Below are 16,322 nucleotides of genomic sequence, written 5' to 3'. Positions count from 1 at the left end.
ATAGCCATCTCGGCTCGCCCCAACGTGCCCATTTAGATCCCCTCCAATATATAACTTCTCTGAGTGGTGGACACCCTGCACCACCTCGTCTAGGTCCTCCCAAAATTGTCGTTTCTCTTCTGCATCTAAACCCACTTGGGGAGCATAAGCACTGATAACATTCACAATCTCCTTGCCACATAGCAACTTCAGCCTTATCAACCTATCGTTCTTCCGATAGACCTCGATCACCTCTGTTGCCAACCTCTCATCGAGAACCACACCAACTCCGTTCCTAGCTCCACCATTCCTTGTTCTGTGGCTCGTTTCTTGCCCAACATACCATACCTTATACCCCAAAACCAAGCCTCGAGCTCCTTCTCCTGTCCATCTTGTCTCTTGGAGGCACATGATGTTCACGCGTCGTCTTTTCATTACTTCTACCAATTCTGCTGATTTTCCCGTAAGAGACCCCACATTCCAAGAACCAATCCGCAAACTAAATTCTTTTCTCCCACGCTCCCTCCTGATCCCAACTCCAAGTCCTTGATTATTTGACACCACAATTGGGCAATATGGCGCGTCGCTTCTGGGCGACGACCTAGCAACCCTTACATACTTATCACTGCACCCGGGTCTGGGAAGTGCAGCGCGTCGCTCAGTAGGGAACGCCCCAATGGCACGCCCTTGCTCATTTGACACCACACTCGGGCAATGTGGCGCGTCGCTTCTGGGCGACGACCTAGCAACCCTTGCATACTTATCACTACACCCGGGTCTAGGAAGTGCAGCGCGTCGCTGAGTAGGGAACGCCCCCACGAAAATATCTGTTTGGCTCATGTCATGGGATGTGACGAAGTTTTATACTGGCTGTCACTGGCCTACCGTAACCCTCCTCCTTTATCCAGGCTTGGGACTGGCAGCGGGAAACCCACTGGCGGAGTTTCCGAGCTTTACCAAAGAGTTAAAAACCATCCGCAGCTCTAGCAATTGCACCAACTCCAACTTTTTTCAAGCTGCATCGGTATTGATCTTGATTTCACCTTCATTTGGCCTTATCCACCTAGCCTCATGTCGCCTCAAAGCTGGAACTAGTCCTCTTCCCTGAAAAGAGTTGAATGTTGCCACCAAGTCCAGATTAAAAAGAGTGATGGGGTGAAGCACGGCTAGCTGAAAAACGTTGTAATTCCTAGCCCTCTAAATATGCCACAAAGCAATCGAAACACATGATTTTTCAAGAATTCCAAGAATGGCTTAGATTAAGGTTATAATTAATCAACCCTTCCCAATTAAAGTTAAAAAGAAGTTATAATTTAAATCTTTTCCACGCAGTTAAGCCCAAAGATTCTAGTTCATAAAGTCATAGTATTAATGCAATCCCTAAAAAGATGCATATGATCTTCCTTGGTTTTGCTCTCTTTAGATTGAAATAAGTAAACAAAAATTAAAGGTTATAATAGGTCTAGTCAGAATATTTATAGTCTGATTTGATCTAATTTTGATTAGAATAATAACAAGTACGAAGTATTTGAAACAATTATGAAAGTCACATATTCGAAAATCAAATAAAATCCAATTTGATAATGTGTTTTCTTGTTGATTATCAGTGTTACAATGCAGTTAAAACTAAAACATCAGATTAGATTAGAACAAATCAGAAATATTTAAATCAGACAAGACTAGAAGATCCAAACCTTATTGAAATCAGATTAATCTACCTTATTTCAAGTACGTGAAGAACTAATACTCCATTCATAATCATCCAATTTGTGGAGAATAAAAAAAGTCATGAGACAAACAATCAATCAATATCAAAATAAAAAATAAATAAAAAAAAAAGAAAAAAAAAAGGAAAAAGACGGTTGGTGAGACTAAGGGCCAATAAAAATTGTTAAACAAAATTCTAAAAGGAGTATTCAAATAATTTGTGTTGTGGGCAGGCCCAAATGTCGAAAAGCTAAGTGGGGTTGGTGAGTGACTGATATTTTCGTGCGCCTATAAATCACCTCCTACTCTTAGATCTGAATCTGAGCTGAGCTTCAACTTCCCCCATTTCACTCTTCCTTCATTCTTCTTCCTTCCTTTTCTCATCTATTCTCTGTTAAAAATGGCGTCTGAAGGTGTTTTGTTGGGCATGGGAAATCCTCTTTTGGATATCTCCGCTGTTGTCGATGATGAATTCTTGCAAAAGTAAGTACTCGTCTTTTTATCTTATTTCTTTGGATTCATGTTTTTGATTTATTATCTCTGAATTTGTTGTATTTGATGAATTTTTTTTTTTTTTTTTTAAATAGACTAATGTAATTTCATCTTATTATTATTATTATTATTTTTTGTAAGATATTTAGATGGAATTTATTGAAATACTTCTGCATCTGAATAGTTTAATTTCATGATTAGATTTTTATTTTTAATTTCGATGATTTATGAAATGATCCGTGAACATCGAATTTAATTATTTTCAAATTTTTTGTCGGTAGTTTTGTGAAATGGAGTATATTTATTGATCTTGTTGATTTTGATGCAGGTATGACATCAAATTGAACAATGCCATTCTTGCTGAAGATAAACATGTGCCTATGTAAGTGAGCTATCTGTTTTATAAGACGAATTTAAATTAGAATTTCATTAAGCTACAATGATATTCAAAAAGGTTGCATTTGATTTATGTTAAGCATATAGCATTAGAATTGTAATGCTAAATTCTTTGTGTTTCGTTATGACGGTGGTTTCCCTAGTGTGTTTTACTTATATTAGCGATCGGGTTTCTTTTTCTCGGGTTTGTCGGGTAGAATTGTTGATCACTGTATTAGCTTTAAAAGTTTAAACTCTCTTTAGGGTTATATGAGTTTGATAATAATTTGTACTAAAAGTTGAAGCCCATTTCTAGGTATGGAGAGATGGATGAGAAATTCAAGGTGGAATTTATTGCTGGAGGTAATTTGCACTGCTATGCTAAATATGCCTTGTTTTAGAAAGGGTTGAGAAATATTTTTGGAGCTGATGATGTTTTTGTTAATGGGTTATTGTTTGTTTTTGTGACAGGTGCTACCCAAAATTCGATCAGGGTTTGCCAGGTATAGCTCGGAATAAGTTTCATGATTGAAGTAGAGTGTAGGTTTAATCTTTGTGTTATTAATGTACATCTGTTTCTTTCCTTTTTCAGTGGATGCTCCAAAAACCCGGTGCTACTAGCTACATGGGTTGCATTGGCAAAGACAAATTTGGCGAAGTGATGAAGCGTGATGCGACAAGTGCTGGTGTTAATGTAATGTTTATATGTGCTCTGCCTTTTTTTTTTTTTTTTTTCCATCCGTAAATTTAAATACATTCTATTGCCTTTCGTTGACGTGTATGCATTTTATTTAATCAGGTTCATTATTATGAGCATGAGTCTGTGCCTACTGGTACTTGTGCTGTTTGTATTGTCGGTGGTGAAAGGTAAGTCTTGATCTCTGGTTATCCACTTATGCTTTGTGAATTGTGACTTTTTTGTGATCCTAATTGCTGAAGTGTTTATTTTCTTAAGATTGCCTATAATGGGTTGCCTAGGTGCTCCTTTGCATTCTCCCTTTTATTCAGAATTTGAATGCATCTCTTCAGTGCTTTGCTCTAAACAAACCATTTTATTTTTCCTTTTAACTTTGCTGAATTTAATATTCCTCTCCATTCTACATGCTTTCCTATAATCCATATATATGTCCCTCTGGACTATATAACATGTCCCTTCACCAACAATAATTGCTTGTTTATAGGTAACATTTCCTTTACCAACAATTATTGCTTGTTTTTGGGTACCTTAATTAAAGTTCAATGACAACAAAGACATGAAGTAGCTCTAGTGCGCGTGTAACTACGCATATTTGTCCTTAGAAGGTTGGAAAGATCTAACAAGGGGAAGATATCACATTTCCTCTTTATACCTAAACAGACCTTGGGTAGCCTTGGAGACATTTGTTTTTGTTGTCAAGGTACAGACCTTCAAAGAATTCATTGAATGGGGGTGAAAATAGTGTAACTGTTTCCGCTGTTCAAAATTTTTAATACATACCCTAGAGATAATCAGATAACCATATGCTTCGCATGGAATTCTTTTGTTCACAAAGATTGCTTTTGTTGTTGGAGATAAGCTATCTTTGGGGACATTGGCTTGGATACTTCCAAATCACCCCCCACATTTTCAATTACAAGACCCATAAGAATTCCAAATTTGTTCTCTTTGCTAAAGGACCAAATACACCGCCAACTTGCATCAGCTTTAGGCCTAGGACTTTCTATTTGAATGTCCAAGCTCTCTTGATTCTTATTTCCTATAACCGCCCGCTTAGCTTTCTCTTTCTTCATCGATGTGTCTTCTCGGGTAGTGCTATCTCCACATTTGATAGTTCCCTAACTATCTCTTTGAGTTTTTGTTATTAGGGTCTAGTTCTGTTGCTTTCATGACACTCCATACAAATCCCTGAATTAAGTTAAAGCGACCCCTCTTCTAAAATGAGCCTTCACAATTCTACCAGTAACCCCAAAATCAAAGAATAAAGAATATTTAATTTGTGTAATCTGATGCACAAGCTGCCAAACTCAGTTGAAGGTAAATATTTAGTTCCCTTAAAGTAGGATTATAACCCCAAGCCTAAGTTGAATTACATACTATTACAGCTATGGCATTGCAGATACACTTCATTGCTCTATTGTACTTAGCATAAGAATTGGTAAATCTTTTAATTTGAATGAGTAACTTATCAAGTCCATCATAGTTCTCATACAACCTATGTTACTTGGACTCGGATGAAGTGTCCAATTAGACACGGGTGTCCAAGTATCGGACTCGCCCATTTTCTTGAAAAAAATTGTGTTTTTAGTTGAAAATGAAGTGTCCAAGTGTCAGTGTCGGCGTCCGACACGAGTCGTGTCGACACGGACACATGAGGTAAATGAAAGAGTCCGAGTAACATAGCATACAACTGTTCAAGCTCTCTTCCATTTTCTTATATCAAACTCCAATGATGTGTCACAATGGGAGGAAGCCCAAAATCCTCCTCTAGTTTCTCTTATTGAACCATATTAGCTAGGCTAGAAGACACTAAATAACCTCAAACCATGCAAAACAATGAAAGACACAAGCTTTATTAGAAATACAATAACAATGGCTGAATTAAAAGTAAGGAAAGAAGCTTAAACCACTCAAACTTAATGATTGGTTGAAAATTAGGGTTGAATACCTGTTGACAACCACCAATGAGCCTACACGCCTTCCTTATAGCAATGGGTTCTTTTTAAATCTTCTCACTTTTCATTTTTGTTCAATCTTTTATCTTCTACCCAATTAGCATTTTACAACTTTAGGCATATCCCTTTACCATTTATGCATATTATCCTCAAAATAATTACACTCCCACACTTTTTTACACTTATCCAATTAGCCCTTCAGAGTTCCTGGAGTTGAACTTTTCAATTCTTGAGTAATATTGAGAAGATTGTAACATGACAAGGCAACCTTTGGCTCTTCTAGGGCCTAAGGATCAATGTTTAAAACAGTAGAAATACATTTTTAGTTATTTTTTTGTTAAACGAGACACTTATCTCGGCCAATGTGGTTTATTTGGTGCATCTAATGCAAAACATGTTTTTGATCCATCTATGTCATCTCCTTGATTGGATGATCTAGCTTTGGAGGTTGCAATCAACCTTCTTGAAGATTACTGAGATTTCATGGTTATTGTACGACCTGTTTTTGCCAATAGATTTATTTTTTATGCCATTGGTTAGACTTTCAATTCATTGCATGTTAAAGTAATACAGTTTACTTGCTAATTCTAGACTGGAGTTGTATAGTTGTAGAACTATTGATGGGGCTAGAATACAGCAGTGTGAAGTACATGTACATAAAACATTTTTCCATTTTTTATGATAAGTTGGAGGTGTGATAAAGGATCTCTTTATTTAATTTAGTGCACTTAGCAATTGTTCCATTTTCTCCGTTTCCAGTTATAGGTAAACACAAATTATTCTATAATATGGTTACGATATCTTGTCATACCCCCAAGTGACTTGAAGCATTGGCTGTGTATCGTTAATAATGGATTTGAAATACATCATGTTAAAAGTTGGCTTCTTGTGCTGAAATTAATCTACGCAAAGGAGCATAAGCTATTAAGCTGATATAGATGGATTTGTAACATAAAGACCATTGGAGCTGATTATGAGATGTTTGTCAATGAATTAGGCTCCATGCTGTAAAGCTTCATTAATTCTTGCTTTGATGTGCTTCGAATTTGTTTTAGAAAGTTATGCTGACCTGGTGCTTGATTGTAAGGGCTGATGATCCATGGTCTTATGTGCAGGTCATTAGTTGCTAATTTATCTGCTGCCAACTGCTACAAGGTTGACCATTTGAAGAAACCTGAAAACTGGGCATTGGGTATATAAGCTTTCAACTTTTCCTGCAATATCATAGTTCCTCTTCAATTTTTTTGACTTGAAAGTTGAACTGACTTGCATGTTTGATTAAATTTGATAGTTGAGAAAGCCAAGTTCTATTACATTGCTGGGTTTTTTCTCACTGTATCTCCGGAATCCATTCAACTTGTGGCTGAACATGCTGCTGCAAATGACAAGGTAATTTCGGCTTCACATATATTTTTCTGTTGGTTTTGAATGGCTTTTGAGTCTGACAGGGGACTGTTATACACTTGTGCTTTATGCGCAGATTTTCATGATGAACCTCTCTGCTCCATTTATCTGTGAATTCTTCAAGGATCCTCAGGAGAAAGCTTTGCCGTAAGTCTTAATCTTCCTGTTTGAATGTAGAATATACATCGGAAAGTATAAGCAGAGTATTGACAGAATTTGTTTCATGTGCTTCAGATACATGGATTATGTTTTCGGCAATGAAACAGAAGCAAGAGCCTTCTCAAAAGCTCATGGTTGGGAGGTAAAGTTTGTTTTATTTATTTATTTTTTGTTTTATTTTTTGTTTTTTTTGTTTTTTTGGGTAAAATAATATATTAGGTTTTAATTGAGAATCATATATCTGATTAGTGCTCTTATAACAGACTGAAAATGTGGAAGAGATTGCCATTAAGATCTCCCGGTGGCCCAAGGCATCAGGAACACACAAGAGAATTACTGTGATTACTCAGGGTGCTGATCCTGTTGTTATTGCCGAGGATGGCATAGTGAAGACATTCCCTGTACCAGTGCTGCCTAAAGAAAAATTGGTTGATACTAATGGAGCAGGTATGCTCTCATAACTCGTATGCTGCATAGAATAAGCTTCTTATTCATCATCAAAGAATTTCATACACTCACTTTCTCGTACAGGTGATGCTTTTGTTGGAGGATTTTTGTCTCAGTTGATTCTTGGGAAACCTATTGAGGACTGTGTTAGGGCTGGTAATTATGCTGCAACTGTTATCATCCAAAGGTCAGGCTGCACATACCCAGAGAAGCCCGAGTTTAAGTAAAGGTTTTTAGTTTATGACTACGCGCATTAGAGTCGTAATTGTGATGAGTCATTTTATGCAAGTTTCTCATTTTTGTAGTTTTGAACCTTGGTCCTCCAAGTGTTATTGTTGCTCGGGGATCTAATTATTCAGTTTGTTTCCCCAGAAGCATTTGATTTTATAGATCAGTGTGCTGCGGAATTATAATATGCTGTGAGTGTATTAAGAATACTATTGGAAATGGATAATCAGCCAAAAATCTAGCAATATTCCTGCATTATTACTCACAAAATTAGTAGATTGTTACCTTTTGTTGCCAAAATTTGTCAACAATTTCTAGGAAACACTCTCATCAACAACAAAATCCTATTGATTAACCCACTTCATAGTGGGGGAATAAGTAAGATTAAATCTTATCGTCTAATATAACTAAGATTAAAACAATCACTTCCATGGACTGCAAGTAATCTGATCACCAAACCAAAGTTAAGTAAACACTCCAAAGTTTACCTTCTCTAATAAGTTCTTTGTGGATGACCATGGTAAAGTACATTTTCTCCATTGAATTACTATGTGAGGTTCTTTGACCTAAGAGCACTGGTGAGGAAATATGTTGTCTTTGCTAAATTTCTACCAGAAAATCCTACCTTATCTCCTATAGTGAGTACGGTGATAAGTTGGGGTGAATTCTAAAAGGATGACGAGTAATGACACTACTCCATTCTGATAAGGGAGAGCTTGAAGCTTCTCTAATGGCGAAATTTTCTAGAAGAAGGAGAAGGAAGAAGGAGATAGAAATCAGAGAAGAAAAGAGAAGTTAGAGAAGAAGAGGGAAAAATGGAATTTATATTAATTGTTGGCTCAACTAACAATTATTACAGGTTTTATAATAGTGGATTCCACGTTAGAATTCCACTAACAACTCAACTAGCTAACTAATTCTTCCACTAGCTAACTAGCACCCCCACAAACTGTTTGTAACAAACTAATTAATTTTGTAACAAACTCCTAACATGACAAATGTGTGATTAATTTTCCAAACCATTCCAGCTATATCATAGCTTCCCCCTTTTTTGACGGACTTGTCCTCAAGTCGGAGTCTAGAAAAACTCAGGAAACTTTTGCTCCACGAACTCAGCAGGTTCCAAGTAGTTTCATAGGATGGAAAAACCTTCCCAATGCACCAAGTACTACACTTGAGCTTTGTTCTAAAGTTTGACCATTTTTTTGTCCAAAATAGCAACAGGCTTAATCTCATCAGATCCCACATTATGGCCTTGAAACACCAGTGGAATATGAGCAACTAGTGGTAATTGTCCTCTAAAGACCTTAAGCTGAGACATATTAAAAGTATCATAAATCTTAGCTTCACTAGAAAGTTTCAACTTGTATGCGACCTTTCCAATCACTGCAACAACTTGAAAGAGCCCATAATATTGATGAGAAAGTTTCTAATTACTTCTTTTCTGCATAGTATGTTGCCTATATGCCTACAACTTAAGCCACATCCAATCTCCAACTTGAGACACTATCTCAGACTTGTGTTTATCAGCTTGGAACTTCAATCTCTATTGTGCTCTTTCTAGGTAAAATTTGAGGTTCTCTTCTCTGTATACTTCTGTTAAATCATCATTCTTTGCCTCATCAGTTAGATAAGGTAAGTGTAGAAGTGGAGGCTGATTGTACACCACCTCATAAGGAGTAAGCTATAAAGCTGAGTGATAGTGGGTATTATACCACCACTCTGCTAGGGGAAGCCACTTATGCCATTCCTGAGGTTGCTCTCTAGTCATACAACCTCAAATAAGCTTCCAAGCATCTATTAACCACTTCAGTTTGACCATGTGTTTGAGGATGGTAGGCTGAAGATAGTAAGAGAGAAAAGATGGAGACCTTTCCAAAACTGACTTATCTTTATCACTCACAATGGACCTAGGCCACCCATGTAGCTTGAATACATTATCCAAGTAACACTGAGCCACTTGAATAGTTGTAAATAGATGAGCCAATGCCATAAAATGGGCATACTTGCTGTATCTATCCACCATGACCTCTTTTCCTGCAGATTTTGGAAGTCTAGTAATAAAATCCATTGAGATGTCTAGCTAAACTTCTTCAAGTATAGGTAAGGGTTGTAAATGTCCTAGATAAGCTGATGTGTCATACTTGGATGCTTGACAGACAATACACTCCTGACAAATGCACTGGCATCCTTAGTCAATCCCCTCTAATAGCACAACTTTTTGACTCTCCTTAAAGTCAATTCTCTTCCTTCATGGCCACTCTCAGGTGACTCATTATGCCAGGAAAGAATTTTGTTTCTCAACTGAATATCTAGTTCCACTACAATTCTTCCTTTCCTTTTTAACAGGTTATCTTCCCACTTAAAATCAGGAACTGGTAACTAATTTTGCAACTTTTGAATAATGGCTGTATAATCATCATCTAACTGATAACTTAAGGTGATTTAAGACCCCAAATTTGAATCCACCACAAAAAATAGCCATGCATAACACCTTGCACTCTAGACAAAGCATATTTCCTTTCCCACATTTGTATAGAATTTCATAGTCGAACCCCATCAACTTTGACAGCCAAAATTGTTGACAATGGTTGAAATTTTCTGCTGCAAAAGCCACTTAAACTCTTCTGATCAGTTTTAATAATGAAATGAGATCCCACAAGATATTGCTCCCATTTCTAAACTGCAAACACTATAGCTAGTAACTCCTTGTCCTATATTGACAATTTTTGCCACTTGGGGCTTAAGGATCTACTTATGTAGGCCAATGTGTGCCCTTCCTGCATCAGCACAGCTCCTATACCAGTCTTTGAAGCATCAGTTTCTAAAATGAATTGTTTGTCAAAGTTTGGAAACACAAGTACAGGTGGTGAGATTAAAAGCTGACTTCAAATCTTCAAAAGCTTTCTAAGCTTGTTCACTCCATGAAAAACCATTCTTCTTAAGTTGGTCAGTCAGTGGTTTGCAAAAAAGGGCATAGTTCTTGACAAACTTCTTGTAGTATCCAATTAAGACTAGGAAACTCCTCAATTCATTGACATTAGCTGGTACAGGCCAACTGCTTACTACAAAAACCTTCTTAGGACAGTCTCCACACCCTCCTGAGTGATGTAGTGTCCCAAATACTCCATCTTAGAAGTAGCAAAAATGCACTTGCTCTCCTTTGTGTTATTATCTTTCATTAGCTCAAAAACTTCAACTAAATGTGTCTAATGCTCCTATATGACCTGCTATACACCAAAATGTCATCAAAAAACACAAGCACACATTTTCTAAGCAATGGTCTAAACACATGGTTCATCCATCCCTAGAAAGAGGTAGGAGCTTTAGTTAAGCCAAAAGGCATAACTACAACCTCATAGTGCCCTGTATGAGTTTTAAAAGCTATTTTGTACACATCACTTGCACTAACTCTCATCTGATGATAACCAGAGGTCCATCTTACTGAAAACACAAGCTCCAGCTAACTCATCAATGAGTTCATCAATCACTGGGATAAGAAACTTATTCTTGACTATTCTATTGTTAAGTTCCCTATAATCAACACACAACCTCCAAGTCCCATCTTTCTTTCCTACCAAAACCGTTGGAGAAGCAAAAGAACTTGAACTATTGTAAATGATGCCTCTGTTCATCTCTTGAACTAGCTGTTCAATAATGTCTCTCTGCTGCAAAGGGTATCTGTAAGACCTGATATTGACTGGAGTGATGCTAGGCATGAAAGGAATAGAGTGATTAAAGACCCCTCTTTCTGGAGGCAAGTCCGTAAGCTCATCAAAAATCACCTTGTACAGATGCTTGACACTAACAAACTCAGGTTAGAACAAGATATCTTTGTTGTTCTATTCCAACTACATCAAAGAAGTTGTACTCCCAGTCACTTGTAAGAGACATAATTGAATAGCAGATTCCATCATCTTAATAGTTGAGTCATTACCATCTGAAACTGACAACTTCTTAGAAGGTAAACCCTTAAGAACAAAGTGTTTACCCTGCAGAGTAAACTCTATTCTCAATTTCAGGAAATCCCAATGAATAGGTCTCAATAGTCTCAACCATTGGATTCCCAACACCATCTCACAGCTACCTAGGGGAATTAATAGGACTCTGCATCAAAGTTATGTCCACTCATTTCCTAAGTAAAACCCTTACACATATGTTGACAAGGAATATGATTCCTATCTACTACTGAAACAGATTGGAAAGGAATCTGATTTAATTGACACCCTAGCTTGTTTGATATATTCACATCCACAAAATTGCGAGTGCTACCTGAATCAATCAGAATATGAAAATCCTTGCCATTAGCGCTTCCTATGACCCTCACAGTCTGGAAATACTGGTTCCTAATAAGAGCATTAACATAAATTTGAGATTTAGAAATAGAACCAGATTCAGCAACTTAATCTTGGTCCTCCTCTTCATCATCAGATGCTAGGACCCTGGTATTTCTACTATAAATAATTGAGGCTTCTTGAACTAACATTGATGCTCTCTAGAATAGGGTTGATCACAATAGTAACATAAACCCTTAGCAATTTTCTCCTGTCTAATATCAACTGGAATGTGCCTATAGTTTCTTGTATTGTGAGATTGGGTTATAGTTGGTAAGGTGGGTTTAGTATTGTGAGTTGGCGATAGGGGAGTTAAAGTGTTAGAGGTTAATGTGTTTGTAGTTAATGTGTTTGGGGTAAGTGATTTGAAGGGTAAGAATAGGGTTTGTTTTGCTTATAGCTAACAAAAGTTGAACTAAGTGATTCTTCTTGCAGTCTTGCATACTCCACTTCCTGAGCAGTTGTCATAGGTTCAAAGGCTTTGACAAATGGTTTAACAGCTGGTTTAAGGCCACCCACAAAGCTTTCAAGAAAATATGAGTTTGGTAATATGTGATTATTCATCAACATTACAGACCTCAAATTCTCAAAATCATCAATATAATCCTCAATTGATCCCAATTGTTGCAATTGATTAAATTGCTCAACAACATCTAGCACAAAATTATCTTTAAATCGAGCATTTAAATCTACCACAAATTCATTCCAATCAACAACAACAAACCTCCTTATAGACAAGTAATTCATAACCCAATTCTCAACCTTGTCAGTCATATTCAATGAAGCTAAATCAACCTTTTGATCATCACCAATTTTGCATAGATTGAAATATTTGCAACATTTCTTAACCCAGATTCTCGGATTAGACCCATCAAACTTAGGAAATTCGAGTTTAGTGTTCATACCTAAGGTCCTGGTAGGATTGGACCTGGATAAACTGTTGAATGAAGAATTAGGAGAAGAAGGTTCAGAAAGCGAGCTCGAAGCAATCGTAACCTTCTCAGCTTGCAACGCCTACATCATCTTCAACGACTCATCAAATTTTTGATTGAATCTCGAATTCTGATCATCAATTCCTCCAAGTTCTTGAGTTGAGTTGCCATTGTAGCTACTCTTCACGTAACAGGAGGAGGCACCAGAATCGCTAAATGAAGAAGAATAGTAAGTAATGCTCTGATATCAATGATATGGGAGAGCTTGAAGCTCCTCTAATGGCGGAATATTCTAGAAGAAGGAGATAGAAGTTAGAGAAGAAAAGAGAAATTAGAGTTGAAGAGGGAAAAATGAGATTTGTATTAATTGTTGGCTCAACTAACAATTATTACAGTATTTATAATAGTGGGCTCCGAGTCAGGATTCCACTAACAACTCAGCTAGCTAACTAATTCTTCCACTAGCTAACTAACACCCCCACTAACTGTTTGTAACAAACTAATTGATTTTGTAACAAACTCTTAACATGACAAATGTGTGATTAATTTTCCAAACTAATCTAGCTATATCACACTCTTTGCTATCATATATAAAATCAAGCTGTTTTAAAAGAAAAAGGGAAAAGAGTAAATTAAAGCCAGTTACCTCGTATTAAACTAAGATCATGTCTTCTTTAGTCTTTACCTTATTTTTACTTATTTGATTTTTTTTTGTTAAATCTAAATTATTTTTTATGATAAAGTTCTACTAATTATTTATTATATTTGTTCTTTAAAGTTGCTGATTTTACTGAATATAAGTTTTGCTTTTTTTTTTTTGAAACCAGCAGGGAACTTTATTATATTTTGCTTAACTTAATTTTACTAAATTGAGATTATATATACTAATTATTAATCGGGACGAGTCAAGCCTTCGATGCAACCCGCAGTCCTCTGCTTTGCACCTTTGATGCATACCGCAAACCTTAGTTTTGCACGTCGTCAATGCAACTCGCGACACAATTCCTCCTACATTTAATTTCCAAAGGCTTCCTCTTCGATCAAAATTCTTGCTAGGATTTGTACACCTACAACACAAAATAAGCTAAAATAAGCCTTAAGAAAGAAAAGGGTAAGAAAAAGAAAGTAATTTTTTTTTTAAAAAGGAAGAGTATAACACCCAAGCTTACAACATGAGTATTAAACTTGAGTGTAGTGTAAGAAATAGGAAAAACCAAGGGAATGAACTAAAAATCGTGACGTAAATGCAGCTCATCACCATTCATTTTTTTCCCCAAAAAAATGATCTTATTAATTATTTTATTGAAAATATAATATGTTTAAAAAATAATCTCAAAATTTAAGCCATTCGCTTTATACAAATTTATATTTGAGTTATTTTTAAATAATCCGTACTTTGAGGGTATCATTTTATTGGAGCAAATCAGTCACCGATGTATTAAAAAAGTTACTCGGACACATGTCAACACCGAGTTGGTAAAAAGAATAAAAATAGATAAAATTTAAACCTTTCCCTTTATTCTCCTCCCTATAGCCATCATTGGCTAACTACAAACACTCTCTCAAGCCACCCCAATCCTCGCAACCACCACCGAAACCCTTCCCCCCTTCATATACCACCGAAACTACACCCCTCTATTCCCCCACCGTCGACAACCCCCTCCACATAAAAACCATTAAAACTCTCTCATTTCTCCGCATTCCCAACAATCACTCCCCTCCCATCTCCCCCCACTTAAACCACTCCCATTGCTTCCCCCCCCACCATTGAAACACCCCTTCCCTTCGCCCACCACTAAAACCATCCCTCCTCGCTTCCCCTCACTATCGAAATTAACCCAAGAATCTCCCTTCCCTCACTATCGAAACCCTCCCTCCTTGCGTCCCTACCATCAAAACTAACCCTCCCTTCCCCCACCAACGTAAAACTCCCTTCTATCACTTCTCCTATCACCGAAAACCACTCCCATAACTTCCCCCCGTCCAATTTAACACCCGAGATTAATACTAGATATTATCTTTTCTAGATTCCAGTGTGCATGGATTTGCTTTGGTGTAGGACGTAACTCTTAGTATAGGTTAATGGCAAGAAGAGGGGTCGAACCACAGGGAACAGATAAACACTACCAAATACTATCAACAACTAAGCTAGTCTAGAATAAGGGAAGTAAACTAAGTCTAAACTCACTAAAACTAGAAGTAAAACACTAAGGGAAATGGTTTAGGAATAACAATCACTTAAGCATAAACAAAGGCACGTAAGTTGAATTAATTATGAACTAAACATGCTTGAATATCAAAGTAAGGTCCAATCTAGCCACCTGTCGGGGTCAATCGACTTCTCCTAACATAGCCTCTATGTTGTCACATTAGAACCAAATACTAGGAGGTGCTATCAAATAACAATCGATACAAATGAATCTTGCTAGGTCCACTGCCACATCTTCTAACAACATGTTCAATCATGTATTTTGCAAGTAGATGGAAGAATATCAAGCATATAAAGACTTTAATCACAAATAAATTAATTCCAAACCCTAAAACATGTTCAAGATCCAACTACACCACAACCATCCCCTTGATGGGGGAATTACTCACTTATCATGACAATAACAAGATTAACCAACAAATAATCAAGAATCAACATGACTAACAAGCAACACTAAAAACAAAAACAATTATCAAAAGAAAGCAAATAAAATAGAGGAGAGAAAGTTAGAAATTCTCATTGATTTATTAAGAAGATCTTCAATACAATTGTCACCATTGAATCTTCAATCTCTCAAACCACCATTGAAATCTCTCACTTTCTCTCTCTAAATCTACTCCTAAACTAACCCTAAAACTAGATAGAGAAACTCTCAACTAAGCTAAAATTATGATAAAAAATATTGTCTAGAATTGCTTACAAAAATTAAGTTACAAATAGGCATTTATAGGAGGCGCAAAGCGAAGACGAGCGAAACAGGGACCCGGAGGGGCGCGCCCGTGTTGGGGTTTGGTGAGTCCGACTCACCGCGGAAAAAACCCGAGCCAAGGATCCACTCGCTATCAAAAAAATCACAAAAGCATAACAAATAAACATGAAGGACAAAAATAGGAAGTATACCTTTGGAGCGTGCTTCCCCCGACCGATTGGGCTCTTACTTGGAAGCTAGCCCCGAAACTACGATCGCCTCCGATGGAGATACACCTGCAAAATGACTTCCGACTTTTGGTCCGTTACCTCGGGGTTAGCGAGGTCCGACGAAAACCCGAGTATTATATGAGTTTAAGGGTTTTTGCAAAGGCAATGCCGTATTGAACTCCTACTCAAGCGCCATTCCCAAAAACCCAAGTTGGGTATTTATAAGGAATGGTGAGAGTGGGAATTCTTCTCCCATCAATGGGAGACTATGATAATTCCTCATTTTATTTTAAAGCTAAAATAAAATAAATAAGCAAACTAGTAATAAAACAAGTGTCATTAATGTATGTAAAGGGAAGTGAGGACCACTTGGAGATGGGGGGACCAATCTTGCTCCCCACTCTCTTCCTCTCCTTGTGCCACATGTCCCTCACACTTAAAGCCTCCCTCACATTTTTCCTCTTATCCCATGGCCCAGCTATCCGC

General features: G+C 37.1%; 1 protein-coding gene across 1 annotated transcript; it reads left to right on the top strand.

Annotated features, from left to right (window-relative positions):
* Window positions 1-2,003: 2,003 nt before the first annotated feature.
* Window positions 2,004-7,713, top strand: LOC145596510 (adenosine kinase 2-like). The gene is made up of 12 exons (XM_081652687.1): window positions 2,004-2,169; window positions 2,507-2,560; window positions 2,870-2,916; window positions 3,025-3,056; window positions 3,146-3,247; window positions 3,353-3,420; window positions 6,321-6,397; window positions 6,497-6,594; window positions 6,686-6,756; window positions 6,844-6,910; window positions 7,032-7,215; window positions 7,300-7,713. Exons 1-12 carry the CDS (start codon window positions 2,087-2,089, stop codon window positions 7,440-7,442), a joined length of 1,026 nt encoding a protein of 341 aa, XP_081508813.1. The 5' UTR covers window positions 2,004-2,086; the 3' UTR covers window positions 7,443-7,713.
* Window positions 7,714-16,322: the final 8,609 nt, after the last annotated feature.

Source organism: Chenopodium album, chromosome 20 (genome assembly GCF_948465745.1).
Source record: "Chenopodium album chromosome 20, dcCheAlbu1.1, whole genome shotgun sequence".
Classification (NCBI taxonomy): domain Eukaryota; kingdom Viridiplantae; phylum Streptophyta; class Magnoliopsida; order Caryophyllales; family Amaranthaceae; genus Chenopodium; species Chenopodium album.
This window is presented reverse-complemented; position numbering and strand designations above follow the sequence as displayed.